The sequence below is a fragment of the Sceloporus undulatus genome, chromosome 2, assembly GCF_019175285.1.
Source record: "Sceloporus undulatus isolate JIND9_A2432 ecotype Alabama chromosome 2, SceUnd_v1.1, whole genome shotgun sequence".
Taxonomy (NCBI): Eukaryota; Metazoa; Chordata; class Lepidosauria; order Squamata; family Phrynosomatidae; genus Sceloporus; species Sceloporus undulatus.
Genome location: NC_056523.1, coordinates 156,443,858 through 156,461,790, shown reverse-complemented (window position 1 = coordinate 156,461,790; position 17,933 = coordinate 156,443,858). Strand labels below are relative to the sequence as shown.

Below are 17,933 nucleotides of genomic sequence, written 5' to 3'. Positions count from 1 at the left end.
ATACCAATGGAGGGAAATTTGACAAATGTGTGTGTGTAGTGTGCCTTCAAGTCACTTCCAACTTATGGTGACCCTAACATGGGGTTTTCTTGGCAAGAGGTGTTCAGAGGAGGTTTCCCATTGCCTTTTCCAGAGGCTGAGAGCATGTGACTTGCCTAAGGTCACCCAGTGGGTTTCATGGCCGAGCTGGGAATTAAACCTTGGTCTCCAGAGTCATAGTCCAACACTCAAACCACTACGCTATGCTACTTTTCAGTAATGACTGTACATACATATACAGCTGCCTAGAATTCCAGACTGAAAGCATAGTTTTCAAGTGTTTAAATGAAGTTCTCTTCTTCAAAGACTGAATCTAAGGTCAAATTACTATGCAAACAAAGATGGAAAGGACTTTTAAAATCCATTCACTGTTAAATCATATATACTCTGTCAAATTGCAGTCCTACTATGATAATGTACCCTTTGTTCCCATAATGCCACTGTGGTACAGTGATTACTCTAGTTGGAACTAACCAACAGGAATCCACACGTTGTTTCTTAGTCTAACCAACCCCAGAAGGTTGTTAAGACCCTTTACAGACCGGCCTGAAAGAACAGCCTGGGGGCAGAGTTGGGGTGTAGCGTCCTCACGACGCACGCCTGACTCTGCCACCCAGGTGCCCTGATGCCACGTGCCAGATAACACAGCACTGAAGGAGCACCATATAGCCACGCCACCACGGCTATGGCACCCTCAAAAGGTGGGATTGGACCCGTGGAGTGAGGTTGCTGTGGCCCCAATCCAGCTAGGAAAGGGGCAGCTGCAGGCCACCCCTTGGGGGTGATCTGTCAAGCCCTTAAGAGAACATAATGGGTAGATGTGGGGAGAAACAACTTGGAATTCTTCAGCAGAAAAGCAGAATATAAATGTAAGAAATAAATAGCACTTAAAAGACCAAACTGCTTATACCATCTAGCTAAAAACAGACTTTTATTTCAACTGCTTTTGTAGATAGTCTTATAAGCACTCATAAGTTTATATTCACAAGGGCTGAGTTAGTTTCCAGAATTTATTTGGCTAATCAAATCCAAAAGCTTGCTTTGATGGCATCACCTTTACTGCTAATTCCATTTCATTAGCTTGTCACAAACATTTGTTCAAGCAATTACTTTCAGTTAACTAGAACATCTGTGGAAGCAGAATGTTATGCCAATACCTACCTTGCTCCCTCATAGCAGTAATTACTCATACGCACACAAGAACTGCCAGGCCACATCAAGCCAAACATGCACCTGTCTGCCAGTGTTATCACTCAAATAATGGTGGTTATCAACTCTCTCTTTGTGTTCGTAAGTTCAGCAGTTTAGGGGGCCATCAACATTTCATAATTATTCTGGTATTACCTCATGAGAACCAAAACATATCACATCTTGGCTAATACTCCGTACACTAATTCATTTAAACTACAGTACTTATTTTCAACATAAACAAATAGCAATTCACAAGACATGGACAGACTTTTGAATTACAGCCAGGCTTTCTGTTCTGATAAATGAAAAGCAACCACTGATTCTTATAGTGTAGCTAGCACTGTAGCTGCCATGGCTCTAGCCTAAAGAATCCTGGAATTTGTTGTTTGTTTATGGTATTCTTTACTAAAGCTCTCTACTAGTGCTGTAGTCCAGATGAAGTAAACTAGAGTTCTTTCATGCAAGACGGAGCCATGATAGTTAAAGCAACCTGTTGAGGCAAAGGCAGCGTCTGGGGCCGTTTGGAGGACTCCTCAAGCCCAACCACCATCACCTGGGCAGCCCTCAGGCAGCCTCAGCAGCAGCAGCAGAGCTGGAAGAGGACACGGAGGGCATAAAAACCCTCCAGGAACATCTCCCCCAGCAATCTGTTGAGGCAGAGGCAGTGTCTGGGGCTGTTTGGAGGACTCCTCAAGCCCAACCACCAGGGACCTAGAGGCCGGAAGAACTGGGCTATAATAGCCCCAACATACCCTCTCTCCCACAGCGGCGGCGGTGCTGTGGCAGCAGAGCAGGGACTCAGAGGCTGAAGGAGTGGGGGTTTGTGGGTATTTCACCCTCTGGAGGTGGTAGAGGCCATGATTGGAGGAGGAGAGCGGATGCTGTAGGCCCTTTAGGGCCCAGGGGAACACCACCATTCTTCCTTGGAGCACCAACGCCAGAACTGGAAGTGGGGATAGTACATGGGGGTGCTCTTAAACGCCCCCAGGAACATCACCCTCCTGCTGGTACTGCTGGCTCCAGTTGAAGGAGGAGAAGCAGATGCTGTGGAACTCTTTGAGGGCCCAGGGAACATCAATACTCCTCCAATCTGCCGGACTTGTATCCTGCCATCCCACCTGAGGCTGGGAATGTGGTAGGGGCGACCATTGGAGTAGTGCTCGGGAATGGGAGATATGGCTGGAATAGAGGGAACAGATGTTGCAAAAGAAGACGGGATCGCTGTTTGAAAGCTATCCCGCCTTCAGTTCCCTCTGTTTCTCGAAATGGCTCGGAGAGCAGACCAACCATTCCACAGAACCTCACTCTGCTTCTCTGCAATGCCAGGTCGGTCAAAAACAAGACCCATATCATCCAGGATCTTCTCCTGGATGAAGATGCCGACCTGGCTTGCTTTGCAGAAACCTGGCTGGGAGAGGAAAGTGCTGCCATATGGGCGCAGGCCCTCCCAGCCGGGTACTCTGTCAGTGAGCAGGTGAGGGGGAGTGGGCGGGGGGGCGGAGTGGCTCTGGTTTATAAGAACACCTTGACCTTGACCAGGATACCTGTCCGGAATACAGTCCATTTCGAGTGTATGTACCTCAGCCTGAAGACCAGGGATAGATTGGGGATTTTGCTAGTCTACCGGCCACCCCGTTGTCTAGCAGACTCCCTGACTGAGCTGACACAGCTGGTCTCTGAGCTGCTGTTGGAGACCCCCAGACTTTTAGTTTTGGGGGACTTCAACATCCCGCTCGAGACCAGCTTAACAGGCGCGGCTCGGGAGTTCATGGATACCATGACAAACATGGGCCTATCCCAACTGGTCAACGGGCCTACACATTGCGTGGGTCATACACTCGATGCGGTCTTCAGTACGGAACAGGAATATCCGTGGGCGGAGGTGGTAAGTACCTCCGCATTGTCATGGACGGATCATTTCCTGGTCAAGACGAAACTTAGAGTCAATATCTGCCCCACCGGGGGTGGCGGACCCATTAGAATGGTCCACCCTCGAAGGCTGATGGAGCCCATTGGATTCCAGACAGCCTTAGAGGGTTTAATGGTTGGGAATGCTGGTGATCCTGTCGATGCCCTGGTCAATACCTGGAACACCGATCTTACCAGGGCTATTGACACGATCGCTCCCAAGCGCCCTTGCCATCCCGCCCCAAATCGGAGGCCCTGGTTCATGCCAGAGCTGAGGAAGATGAAGCGGTTTGGACGACGGCTAGAGCGCAGGTGGCGGAAGACTCGACTCTTATCCGACAGAACTCGCCATAGGAACTTTCTTCGTTCCTATCGGGAGGCAATACGTGCAGCGAAGAGAGCCTTCTCCTCTGCACGTATTGCGTCTGCAGAGTCCCGTCCAGCAGAGCTGTTTAAGGTGGTGAGAGAAATGACACAGGTGCCCCCTGCGCCAAATCCCTTACTTAACCCGACGACAGCCTGCTGTGACGCGTTTAACAACTACTTTGCAGACAAAATCTCTCAGATAAGAGCCGACTTAGATGCCACAGTTGAAACAGAGTCGACAGGTGAGGCGTCCAGTGACTCCGCCGATGTAGTTATACTGGATCAGTTCCAATCTGTGAGTACTGATGACGTGGACAAGCTGCTTGGTAAGGTGAGGAAGACAACTTGCCCTCTCGACCCTTGTCCATCATGGCTGGCCGTCCAGGGGGGGATGCATTGATGAGATTCCTCACGGATATCATCGGTGCATCCTTCAGGGAAGGACATGTTCCATCTTGTTTAAAGGAAGCGGCGGTTAGGCCACTCCTGAAAAAACCTTCCCTAGACCCCCTGGATATGAAGAATTATAGGCCGGTGTCATTGCTGCCATTTTTGAGCAAGGTGATCGAGAGGGCGGTTGCCCTTCAGCTCCAAGCTGTCTTGGATGAAACCGATTATCTAGACCCATTTCAAACTGGCTTTAGGACAGGCTTTGGGGTTGAGACTGCCATGGTTGCCTTGACTGACGATCTGCGTCTGAGCATTGACAAGGGGAGTGTGACCCTGTTGGTGCTCTTAGACCTCTCAGCGGCTTTTGATACTATAGATCACGACATCCTCTTGGACCGCCTGAGGGGGTTAGGTATCGGGGGCACTGCTCTGCAGTGGTTCAGGTCCTTCCTCTCGGGCAGGTCTCAAAGGGTGCTACTCGGGGACTGTAGCTCCAGTAAGAGGTACCTCACTTGTGGGGTTCCTCAGGGGGCTATTTTGTCCCCGATGTTATTTAACATCTATATGAAGCCGCTGGGTGAGATAATACGGAGTCATGGTGCTGGGTGTTATCAGTACGCTGATGACACCCAAATCTATTTCTCTGTATCTCGTTCGTCGGCCTCGAATTCCGATGGCATCTCTTCTCTCAATGAATGTCTTCAGGCAGTAATGGGCTGGATGAGGAAAAACAGATTGAAACTGAATCCAGACAAGACGGAGGTGCTCATGGTAGCGGCCCCGAAACCAAGAATTGGGTAGCAACCTCCAGTCCTGGATGGGGTCACACTCTCCTCCAGCGACTGTGTTCGCAGTCTGGGGGTGCTCCTTGACTCGTCGCTCCTGATGACAAATCAGGTAAATGCGACGGTCAGGAGTGCCTGTTATCAGCTTCGGCTGATACGCCAGCTGCGCCCTTTTCTGGAAGTAAGGGATCTCGAGATGGTTGTGCACGCGCTGGTAACCTCACGCCTTGACTTCTGTAATGCACTCTACATGGGGCTACCCCTGTGCTTGACTCGGAAATTACAGCTGGTTCAAAATATGGCAGCCAGGCTTGTCTCAGGAACATCTAGGAGGGACCACATTACTCCGGTTTTGAGGTCCCTCCACTGGCTGCCTATCAGCTTCCGGGCCCAGTACAAGGCGTTGGTTATCACCTTTAAAGCCCTAAATGGCTTGGGTCCAAGCTATCTTAGGGACCGCCTCCTCCCGTACAATCCTCCCCGCGCTCTCCGGTCCTCTGGGAGGAACTTACTACAGCCTCTAAAATCTAGGCTTGCGGCGACCTCCCAGAGGGCGTTCTCTGCTGTCGCCCCCAAACTCTGGAACGACCTGCCGGATGAGATCCGTCAGATAACATCATTAGACAGCTTTAAAAAAGCGGTCAAGACGGATCTCTTCCGGCAGGCCTTTCCAGATTAACCATCCCGCCCCAGGTTCCTGATTCCCTCATTCCTCCCGTGGCCCCATCTTAGTTATGGTCGAGGATCAACAGAGGGATATCAGGGTTTTTAGTTTTTAATTGTTGTTTTTATGCATTGACATTGTGTTTTAATATGTTATACTGTTTAATACTGTCTTAAGGGGGGGAGGGATAAAGTGTTTTTAATTGTCATATTTTATATTTTACTGTTGTTAACCGCCCGGATTGGTTTGCCAGAGGGTGGTATATAAATAAATATTATTATTATTATTATTATTATTATTATTATTATTATTATTAAGCAGCATCAAATCCCTGCAATTATTTTTATAGCTATTTAGTAAGAATATGCATTGCTAAGTGTAAGCTGATACCATACATACATACGTACATAGGTATGTATGTACCTATGTATGTTTGGTAGAGTTGGGAACAAAAAAGTTTTTTTAAAAAAAACGGGGGGGGGGGTTGTTTGTTTAAACTGTTTTTGTTTGTTTGTTTAACCAAGGTTTTTATTTTGTTTTTTGCATTAATGTGTAGGGTTACACCAATATAGGACTAAATAAAAAAATTACAGTAAGTAGCAAAATGCAATTCAGATGTTATGGCCACTAGCTTAAATAATTGTTCTAAACCTAAAAAGTATGGCAGGGGGTTGGACTGGATGGCCCTTGTGGTCTCTTCCAACTCTTCAATTCTATGATTTGTTTCTGAATGGCATTTCTTGCACTATAAAACAAAATGATTAAAAAAGAAGCAACTAACACTGGATATTGGTCTAACAATGAAAACTAAACAATGCTAATAAACAGTTAAAGTTAAAATGTTTAGATTCAAACATTCATTATTGTTCTAGTAAGTGGGTTAGAAAATAGCAATAACAGCCAGACATACATACATACATACATACATATATATGAATGATCTTTTTTTTAAAAAAAAAAATGCTATTTTTTTAGTCATTTGGTTTAAACCAAGTGAAAAGCAAATGGCCATTATGTTACTTGGTTAACTTGGCAGTGTGTCAGATTTTAGAAACATACAACAGGGTTCCATGATTTTATCATGTTACTTTGTCCTGTCACTTGCTTTTTAAATTACTGCTGCACATATTTTTGCTGTGTTACTAAACATTTTCCAATGCATGCATGAGCTGCTTTCCAACTGTAAATTATTATTTTTAATTCAACTGCAAATGTAAAAGAACAGGTGGGAGCAATTGCTTAGCTGGAATAAAATCCATTCTTTCTGTGTGTACATATGCTTCCAAGCTGCCTATCAACTTATGGTGAACTTGTGAATTTCATAGGTTTTCTTAGCCAAGGAATACTCAACAGATGTTTTGCCAATTGCCTCTCCTGAAATATATATATAAATATTGATCTCTTTGAAAAAGCGGGCTATAAATAAACAGTATTATTATTATTATTATTATTATTATTATTATTATTATTATTATTGCCAACTCAACCTGGTTATCAGGTGCCTTTAGGGCAGTGATTCCCAAAGTGGGCAGTATGCTCCCCTAGGGCCCGGTAGAAAGATCCAGGGGGGCAGTGAGGAGAAAGGGGGCAGCAGGGGTGGTGGTGAAGAAAAATAGGGTGGTGCGGACTCCAGTCAAAGTATTAGTGTGCAAGAAAGACAAGGGAAACATCAGCCTTTAGTACCATGGTGGAGATGCAGGTTTCACAAAATTTCTTTTCTGGGTCCTCACTGATCTTTTTATGTGGTGCGTTTCCTGCTCTTTACCATGAGCTCACTCCCTTAACCACAGCTTTCACTGGTGGTGCCAGTTGTGAAACTCCTGGAAGGACTGGAGTTTTTATTCCAGCTAAGCAGTTGTTTCTATGGCTTGGAGCAGCACCATTTCGTAACAAACTGACTGGAGCTAGGTATTAGAGCACCTGGCAGCAGGGAAGAAGCAGAGCTAAAAAGGAGCTTTGACATTTGGGACCCTGGTTAAGCTTTGTGAGCCTTATTGGGACTTGGCTGGCAGATTGGAGCTTCTCTGCTGCTTTCTTTCATCAGATAGGCTGAGAGAAGAGGCAATAGAAGAAATAATGCTTGTTCTATGTATGGAGAAAACATGAAACTGTGTGGGGAAGATACGTCTCTGGAGAAGGAGAGGGAGGAATATCTGGGGTCAGTTCTTGGAAAGACTCCTTCATTTTGGAGCAGCTCACATAGTTAAAATCTCTCCCTTTCCCTGTCCACACCAGTCTCTAGTCCAGAACATGTGTCTTCTATAAACCCCCTACACACACACTGACTGCATCACTTTCCACTCCAGTGAAGAAGGATTGAGAGTCCTTCCTCACCAGGGATAAGCTTCTCCTTTTGCATGATCACCTCTGGAGCAGCAACTGAGCAGCTAGCTGAGCAATAACCAAGAGGCTTCTTGCCCACACTGGCCTTTGTTGGAGGGGTGGCATAGGAGTTTATCAAACAGGATGGGAGGTTCTCAAATTTGAAAGAGAAGATAGCGAGGTCAATTCAAAAATTCGTGCAATTACATGATTACTTATCACACCTTAAATTCGCTGTAACAGCCTCCCCAAACGCGACCCAGATTCTGTGCGAAGTAAGACATCACATTGGGTGGGTTCTTAATTTCGAATTGGCACCCTTGCGCATGCTCAGTGAGACTCCAGATGACTGGAGCATAGCATATTTAGGTGAGTGAGAGAGAGGAACCAAGGAAACCTACAATTAAAAAAGAGGTTGGAGGGGGAGCGCGAAGAATGGTTGAAAGAACATGCTCTATTCAAGTTAAAATGAGCATATATAAACTCTTGTCACATTAACACATGAATAGAATGGTTATCCAATAGCTGCCAGTCCATGCCTCTTAATTAGCAGGCAGCAGCCCCCCCTCAGCAATGCTGAAGGACATGCGGAAGCAAAATTGAAGCAGAATTGCAGAGTGGCTTCATGGGAAACCTCCCCTTCCAGATTGTGGGGAGAGAAACAGGACCAAAGGGGCATGTACATCACACCAAACAACAGCGCATTGAGTGCGAAGTTGCCTAGGAATAGGATTTGTGACTTTGCTAGTTCACCGAATTTACTGAACTGTGGATTCATGCGTGATTGTGTTCGGAGTGCGTTCGGACTGCCAGCGATCGCGTGTGGTAACCTTTTGCACAATAACGTGAATACACATGATTCCGTTCAGGATGACACTGGATTATACTTCCAATTTCTGTTGTTGATATCGTCCATAGGCGAGAGGCTTCTCACTTGCTGTTCAGCCAGCTGCTCGGTTGCTGCTCTCAGGAGTTACTGGGTCCAAAGAAGCAGCAACCAAGACTGGTTGTCTTGAATTTGCAGTAGAACAATAGACCTAATACTGAGAAATACGCATGTGGTTGCCGCCCAAGATTAAAGAGGGAGGTAACCAAAAAGGTTTGGGGACCACTTCTTTAGGGTATTTTACTAGATTTTAATTTCTCATCTGATTTAGCATAAACACATAGCTAATTTCAGAGAGAAATTCAAATTGCAAAGTTTTGTTTTTTTCTAATCAAAACTGTCTATTGCTTCTGTTACTAGAACACAGTACTGTATGTCAAAGATGTTGGGAAGCAGCCAGGAGAGGCCCAATTGTCACTAACTAAGGGGCTGTACAGACAGATCGGGGCCATGGCAACCACATGCGGTGGCCCCAATCTGGCCTTTGCATGGTGCAAAAAGTAGCTGCAAAAAGTAGCTCCTTTCTGTGCCCTGCAGAGGGTGCGATAGGTACGTCTTGGGGGTGCTCCTTCGGTGCTGTGCCACACTGTGCAGTGCGATGCAGAGTATCACACTGCCCTGCGGGCCCTGACTCTGCCCCCAAGCCAGCCTAAACTGCGAGTCTGAACAGCCCCTAAGGGACCACACACAGCCCACTGTACCTGCATTTGCCTCCTCCCAAATCAGTAGTGATGAATACAGCACTCTGCAGATGCAAAAGTTTGTGAGAAGCTACTGAAGAAAATACATAAGATCACAATGCATCTGGGCACAGCATGGACAGTATTTTTGTCAGTTACTTTTACTTCTTTCCTAAAACATCCTTTAAGGTAGAGGTGAGTTTGTAATCCAGTAAAAGATAGCATTAGCTAAGAAGCAGATCTGGGGGCCAATATGTGATCTAAATTACATTCATTGTTTTAATAGCAGTAGCATGTTTTGGATGAAACTAGTGAGATTAAGGAAATGATTCCAGTGTTTCTCTGCTCTGGTGCCCACATTTTGGTAGCTCTGATGAACTATCTGATGAAATGTCACATCACATCCTTCACTTTTGGAATACATTTCTTACTGCTGTAATTACTTCATACCGCAGTCTTTATTCTTTGCTATTTCACTGAGATAATAATTTATTAAATGTTGGTTACTCACTTATGAAGTGATTATGTTTAGTGCAAGAAATGACAGCAGTGAATACCTTCTGATTCATTACTGAAAGAAACATCACTGTGAAATTACTGTATAAATAAAAATAGTTTACCATGAAAAAATTATTCTCTTTTTCATTTCCGGGGGGGGGGGGGTCCCTCTCCCCAATACTGGGTATCAAAGGCAGACAGAAAGTAGACAAATGATGTATTGAGAAGAGGGTGTAGTTAATCTTTACAACATTAACTGTGGTGTGCTATTTGATGCAGAGCTTCCAATTCAACCTGAACAGAAAGTAAATGTGGCTATCATTCTGATTTAATTGTTTATGCCTGAGTAAAATCCAGCACGTTAGATGTTAGAAAACAAAATTAGAATTTTATAGTAATGTGGTATCACTCTTAGTAAAACATTTGGGACTCCTTCTTCAATTTTATGCAACAGTTTTCAAACCAATATTTTATAAATGAGGTTAAGAAGCACTTAAACACAACATGTCAGTTGTCCTGAAACGAACTCACATTTCCTGCTCTTATTCAAATCAATTTACCATGCAGTCTGAGAAGTTCGCAGACTTTAAATCATATTTTCTTTATCTTTTAGATGCATTTTACAATTCTAAACATACAAACTCAACAGCTAGTTCCATTACAGTAAAAAGATCTTACTTCTGAGTAAATACAATTAGAACAAGGCTAAAAGACTAACAGCTCCTACAGACAAAATCACAGATATGTGGAAAGTAGCTCTCAAATGCATAATTTAATAACCATCTAGTATTCGAGAAATCTGAGTTCTAAATACACATTTATGAAAGAACTCCAGTACTGAAAGACTTTTCAATAACATTTGCACTATTAAGTTTAATATGTTTAAATATTACATACAAACACACAGCAAATAGGTAACATATTCCATAAGACCTTAAAAAAATAATACCACATCACCGTTTAAACCATACAACAATTCTTTATCCATTGCTATTTCACTGAAAGGATTATTTATTTATTTATTTAATTTATTAAATGTTGGTTACTCACAATGTAATAAGTCATTTTGGAAAATATGTGGTCCAATGGACACATCCTGTGAGCCAGTGTTGTGGTTTGAGTTTTCAACTAGGACACCAGCAGACCAAGGTTCAAATTCCCATTCAGCCATGACCCCCCCCCCCCAGTAGTCTTGGAAAAGTCACTCTCTCTCAACCTCAAATTAAGGCAATGGCAAACCCATCCAAACAAATCTTGCCAATAAAAACCCATGACAGGTTCACCTCTTGGTCATAATGCTAGAAATTTATTATTATTATTATTATTATTATTATTATTATAGCGCTGTAGATTTGCAGAAATAACTTGAAGGCACACACATGTGCGTGCACACACACTCACCCAGAGAGACATATGGAAACAGAACTTGAAATCATATTTGCAGTTTGCTTTCACTGCAATTGTTACAATTTAAAAGGGCACAAGCTGCCTGTGTTTTAGAAGGGCACATATTCAAGTCCAGGAGACTGAGGCTGCTGAATCTGTGATTTAATTTCCTAGCCACTCTCTGCAAGTAATGACTGTTAAACAGTATGAATTAGGATCATCTGCCTAGGAGATCCCAAGTCCTCAAATCTTTGGATTCTAAGTTTGATACACAGCACTGCAGAATTATATTTAATTTATTTCTTTTAAATATTTCTGTATCACCTCCTGTCCCACAATGGCAAATTAAAACCAATTAAAACAATACAAAGATTAATTTTTAAAGCAAATTTAAAGCAAACACCTAAAAGCAGTTTAAAAACAATCCTAAAATCCAGTTTTAAAACAGTTTCAAACATTGAATGCTATGTGGAACAGCATTTTTGGCTGCCCATGGAAGCTTAAGAGAGATGGGCCAGCCTAACCTCCTTAGGAGGAAGTTCCACAGTAGAGTTGCTGCTACAGAGAAAATCCTATCATATGTACCCACCACCCTAACCTCACAAGGTGTTTGGGTGCACAACAGGGCCTCCTCTGAAGACCTCAAATTTCTGGCAGGCTCATATGTGAGGAGGCCTATTTGAGGATGAAAGGTGAGTTTGCTAGGCTCCAAACCAAGAAGTGATTCAGATATCTGAGACTTAGGGGCTAAACAGACCAGCACTTAACACCAACCTTGGGGCAGAGTGGGGGTGTGACATTTGCATGTCACATGGCCCAATGGTGCCATCACGCTGTGCGCCCAACCACATAGCGGGGGGTGACATGGCACTCCTTTGGTGCAGCATTTAGACATGCTGCACCAAAGGAGCATTGAAAAGCAGCGGCAAGGGCTCCTTTTTGCTGGTGCTAAAAGGAGCAGCATTTTGCAGTTCCTTTTAGCACTGGTAAAGTGCCAGATTGGGGCTGCATCATGCAGTTGCAGATCTGGCACTAAAAGGGGTGGCAGGTTGCCGCTCCAAAGGGGTGGTCTGTCGAGCCCCATAATCAGCTACCCATCACCTGAGGATCAATAGTGGAGAAGGCAGAAATTCTGTCTAGGTCATGCTTCTAAAACATGGCTGTCCATTTTCCTTCTGAAATATGAGCTTTACACACTACACACACCCTTGATCTTAGCCAAAAGGCTGAGAAATATGAACTTTACATAAATACTGTACTGTATTCATCTGAATACCATACAGGATATGCCACTATCATATCCTATTAGACCCTCTGTCACATAATTATATGGCTTCTTCAGAAGTTCTTCCAGGTTCTGCAGAGCTGCTTCTCTAGAACTTATATTTACCCTATCTTTGTTCCCTAGAATCTCTTACCTGTGATGGAGTCATTCCAGCTGAAATTCAGTGAAACCAGGTGTCACTTAGCACTGCTGGTTCACAGCCATCCAAGATCAAGATAAACCTGGTCTCTATGGAATGACTTGTAATTTTACTATTAAAACACCTGGGGTTTTGCACCAGAGATGCAGAAACTAGTCCTGCAAAGCATACTGAGCAATTCCAGTTATTTGTTAAATAAATATGACATTAAGCTGAAGGAAAGCTCCTGAGATTCTGAGATTCCACAAAAAAAGATGGGGCTTCTCTCCATTGCTATTGAGGGTTTATTGAGAACACCTTTTTTAAAAAAAAGAAGAAGAAGCTCAGCATCACACAACATCAGCTCCATATTTTCTAGAACTTAATAAATATGAATCATTTGTGAGCCGCCTTGGGTCCAATTTAGAAGAAAGCAGCATATAAATAAATAATGTCTAGACATCTGGTTCCTCGAGATTTAACATTAGGCATCCGCTTTTTTAAAATCTATGGCTATCTAAATTAATATTCCATTTATCCTGTAAATGAGTGATGTCGCCACGTTGAGAATCAGCTATTTGGAAATAACACTCCACCCCTACCCTTCTGTCTTCTGCAACCAATGAGCCATTCTGAACTGAGAGCCTGAACAGACAGGCCAAAATAATGCTGCTTTGGGTCACTTTGGAGGTATGCTGTTTAAATGCTGCATGCGTCCTAAGAGGCTGGAAGCCGCGCCAAAGCCATGTTCCAGTCCTAAGGATTGGAGCGCAGCTTTGGCGCAGCTTCTGGCCTCTTAAAATGTGTGTGTCATTTAAACAACATATCTCCAAAGTGACCCAAAGCAACTTTATTTTGGCCTGTCTGTTCAGGCCCTGAGTACAGTAAATTGTGATGGCTACAAAAGATGCCCAGACTTTGGAACATTTGGCTCATAAGTAATCAGCGCTTTCAAAACTGATGTGTGTGTCTGTTTCTAAACTCTTAATCCCAAATGTCCTTGCTATCAGTGGTCTTCCCTCCCACTGGAACTCCTACACTCCCAAAATTTATTGTGACAAAGGGTGAATCAGGGAGGATGGTGTTCTGCAATGACAAGGGGCTCCTTTGGAGGTCACAGTAGAGCCTATAGGATAACATTTCCAGTGCCTCCTATGTGGCACTGGAAGGAGCCCCTTGTTATTGCAGAACACCATTCTCCCTGATACACCCTTTGCCAGGATAAATTTGGGGAATGGAGAAGACCCAGCAGCACAAGAAATTCTTATCCCTAATGGCAACTGATGTAGTAGAAGAATGTCTTTGGGATTACATCTCTTCTGCTAAATCGCTCCAGATGAGCCTTCCCTGCTGTTTAGTGAAGGAAGACACTGTCTGGGAGTGAGTTTCCCTGGTCTTGATCTTCCTCTGAGTTCTCTTGGGAAAAATTCTTGAAGATATCTTGGGGAAACAGGGTTAAAGATGATGTGAGTCAGGGGGAATTCACCCATCTCTACCTTTAATCAAAACACATGTATAGTATTCTTGAATAAATGATGGGCAGCCAGGTCTGTGTGACCTGAATAATAATAATTTCTCCTTTACATTAAGGCTACAGTCCTGTGCATACTTGCTCAGGTGAGACTCCTATTGAAAGAAGTGACATTTACTGCTAAGTCAATATATTTAACCCTGCTCCTCAACCATTACAAAACACAAGAGGCTTTTAATACACAGGTTCTGAAATGTTACAACCTCCTCCTGAAATAAAAGAAGGTCTCTGAACTATTCCTGGGTTTATTTGTGCTACTTCCGCACCAACTGTCATTTAGAATAAGCTCCAAAACCTGGTTCACAAAGTTTGTGTGTGCTAAGTTGTGATGATTGAATTAGGTGCACTGAAGCTGATATGCCAAGTGCATTAGTGTGGAAAGAAAAAAAACACCGCCCCCCCCCCCGCATACACATTCGCCTCCACCCCAGAAGCCAAAGTGAAGCAAAAAGTCAACAGCTTTCCCCCTCCAAGCTTCTCTCTTGTCTGTCATCATCACAGAGTCTCTATTGACTCTCTTAACATGGGAGGAATACTAACCAGTGCAGTTGGAACAAGGGCTGCTGAGGACCCGGGTGACTCTTTCAGAGGGATGTGTACAGAGCACTTCCTGTGATGGATTTATCTGCCAGAGAACCAGGTGTCTGGGTCAGGAATTTGGCCAGAAGACACTGCTTCCCTTCTATGGGGCTCACAGGGTTTGTCCTGCCATATTTTCTCAGTACCCCATGTACTTCCTTGTCAGAAGTGTCTCCTCTGCCTTCTAGGTCATCTCAGTGCCAGAAAACTTGGCAGTGGTGACTGTCAGTGGGCTTTACTTTAAAAGAATGATCCAAGATACAGCACCCTGTCCCCAAAAGAGGTCCAGCACTGCTGACAGTTCCTTTCAAGTTCTAATTTAACCCCAGAGTTGATTGCAGATCCTGGCAGGACAGAAGTCATTGAAATGTCAAACTCGTTAAACATACATTCGATCAAAGGATGGCTTCAGAGGTCAGCATTGCTAGGCAAAATGTGGCCCCAGTAAATCTATTATTTTCTGAATCACAGCTCCCAGAACCTCCCACCCAACACTGCTACTGGCCATGCTGACCAGTGGGTTCTGGGAGTTGTAGTGCAAAAAAGTAAAAAAAATTTAAGCTCTGAACTACTGTTGCATGCTGCCGACCATTTGCTGCTGAGATTTAGATGCCCACCCTCCCAATTCTAGACAGAAAGGTGGGATATACACCTGCTCCTCCCCTTTTTCTTCTCTTCCCACTCAAGATTCAGGTGGCAGAAAGTGCCTGCTGCTTTCCACCCACAAAAGAAGGCAAATAATGAGAATTTCAAGGATCTAGTCTTCATTTGTTGCAACAGAAAGTAGGAATGAGCAGGTATACCTTCCTGGACTGTTGCCACACAAAAGAAAAAAAGAAAAGAAAAGAAAGCAGAAGATGGCTGCTCCTCATCAGACAACCCTCCCTTCCCATTACACCATACAGTATAAAAAAGGTGTGTCCTCCTTTCATCTGCCTGCACTTTGCTTCTGGGTAAGACAATAGTGGGCCAAAAGGCAAGTTCAGGCCATTCTGAAAGGAGCATCTCACTGCCTTCTCTTGGTCACTCATCCTGTTGCCCAAACTGGGCAAGAGAAAATTATTCCAAGATGTGGCCATAACCTCGGCTTCCTTGCACTTCCTTGCTTCTTCTGGCCAGCAGAGGAGGAAGGCCAGGGTTCTTGGGCCCAACCAACCCCAGTAAAGCAGCACAAATGAGTGGGTAGGGGGGTGCTCTTTGTCTTTGCATGAGCCCACTTACAGGCCTTTACTCCGCCTCTGGTAAGTGCTATCCAGAGAAAGAACACCCAAGTTTCCTCCCTTCCTTTCCTTCTCTCTCATGTTCCCCCTTTGGGCAATGGTTTGGGCCCCAATTCGCCACACCATGCCACCTAGAGAGCACATTCTGCCACCCAGCACACTTGCTCACCCTGTGCAGCAGAATTGTGGGGTGTGTGCGCAGTGGAGGGGAGGGGAGATTTATGCTGGCCGGGCAGATGATGGGGGGACCCTCTGAAAGCCCTGTTCCCAGGTGATCCATCCGCTCACTCCATAACCCCTAAGATTCAAATTATTGCTTTATATTTCTTACCATGCAGTTCTCTACCTTTTCAAGGAACCCTAACCCCATTATCAGACTGGGCCCAATAATAATAATAACAATGATAATAATGTAGTTGTTGTATTTAATTGTACCCCTCCTTTCCCCAAAAAATTGGGATTCAAAGCGGCTTACAGTCTAAAAACACAGTACAAATACACACAACACCCCCCTTCTTTTCAAGTCCCAGATATGTCACCCTAGAGAAGGAAAGCAACCACAGCTCCCTCTGTGTGTGTGTGTGTGTCAGGCCAGCACACTTCGCAGACCAAGTGACAGTTCCACTTTCCCGCGTGCAAAAAACTAGTGCTCCCATCCTCAAACAATAAAATCCTGAAACGATGAAATTAAAATAAGAGAAGGGGGGGGCAGGTCTCCCTTCTGCCTTTCTCCCAGTCTCCCCCGAGAGGGAGAGAGAGGGAGGGAGACAAGGCGGGAGAGGGCTGGAGGCGCCCAGGGAAGAAAAGGGCAGCAGCAGCAGCATCACCTCCCGATGATGTCCGGTTCCCATAGCAATCAGAGAGGCACCGGTTGCCACGGCAACCACATCCTCCCGCCTAGAGCCTGGACCAGAGCAGAGGGACCAAGTCAGGCTGCAGCTGGAGGGGAGGGCAGGGCCAGGGTGGGGAGGGGAGGGGGTTGCAAAGCATCACCACCACCACCACCATCATCATCACTATCATCCTCATCATCATCCTGGCCCTCTTTCCAGCCCGAAGACTTTCTATTTACTCCGGTGGAAGAACTTGTGGGCACTTGTTCCGAAATCTTTTTTCTTTTGTGTTGCATGGACACTGGGGTGGGTGGGAGCGATCCAGTTTGATCCCGCTTTATTCCTCCAGTGGGGATGCAGCCCCTCTCTTTCTTTGTGTCTGTCTCTCTGTCCCAGCCCCTGTCTGCCTACCTTCGATGCAGCAGACCCTCCAGAGTCCGGAGTGGGTGAGGTCCCCCTTGACTTTCCTGGGCTGGGCTGCCTGGGAGGCGTCGTCCTGGCTGGTGAGGTTGGTGCCGTTGCAGATGTTGGCGCTGGAGTAGAGCCAGTAGTCGGTGCCGATGGCGATGGTCATGAGGCTGAAGGCGGCGAAGGCGCCCGCCGTGGTCAGCAGCATCTGGACCCCACGGTCGCACCACACCATGGTGCTTCATGCTCCCCCGCCCGAGGGGCTCCGGCGGCAGCGAGAGGCAGGGCCCGGGGAGCAGCCCTGGAGGAGGACCCCGGCTGCCCTCCTGCCCGCTCCCCCTTCCATCCACCCAGCAGCGGCGGCAGAGAGGGAGAGAGAGGGGGGGGGGAGAGAAAGAGGCGGGAACCAAGGGGAAGGGGCGAGGCCACTTGGGGACCACCAGAGGCAGGAGGGAGGAGGAGGAAGACTAAGGGGCTCCCCGCTTGGACAAGAGCCGCCCCAAACTAGGCAGGCTGCTCCCCTCAGCAGGACAGAGGGAGGAGGAGGAGGAGGAGGAGAAAGAGGGGCGGCAAGACGAAGCCCGGCCCCACTGGCCCCACCTGAAAGAGAGACAGAGAGGGAGACATGAGGAGCCTGAGGGGAGAGTTCGGGGCACGCCTCTTCCTCTTCTTCCTCCTCTTCTTCTTCCAGTTTTTCCTCCTCTTCTTCTTCCAGTTTTTCCTCCTCTTCTTCTTCCAATTCTTCCTCCTCTTCTTCTTCCGATTCTTCCTCCTCTTCTTCCTCTTCTTCCTCCTCTTCTTCCAGTTCTTCCTCTTCTTCCTCCAATTCTTCCTCCTCTTCTTC

At 45.6% G+C, this 17,933-nt stretch overlaps 1 protein-coding gene across 1 annotated transcript in view; it reads right to left on the bottom strand.

The window, feature by feature from the left end:
- The window catches only part of CACNG4 (calcium voltage-gated channel auxiliary subunit gamma 4), a 123,840-nt gene extending 106,322 nt beyond the window's left edge, over positions 1-17,518 (bottom strand). Inside the window, exon 1 of the mRNA XM_042447386.1 lies at positions 17,093-17,518. Within this exon, the coding sequence (XP_042303320.1) occupies positions 17,093-17,324 (232 nt within the window). The 5' untranslated portion in view covers positions 17,325-17,518. The remainder of the gene's footprint in view (positions 1-17,092) is intronic.
- Positions 17,519-17,933: the final 415 nt, after the last annotated feature.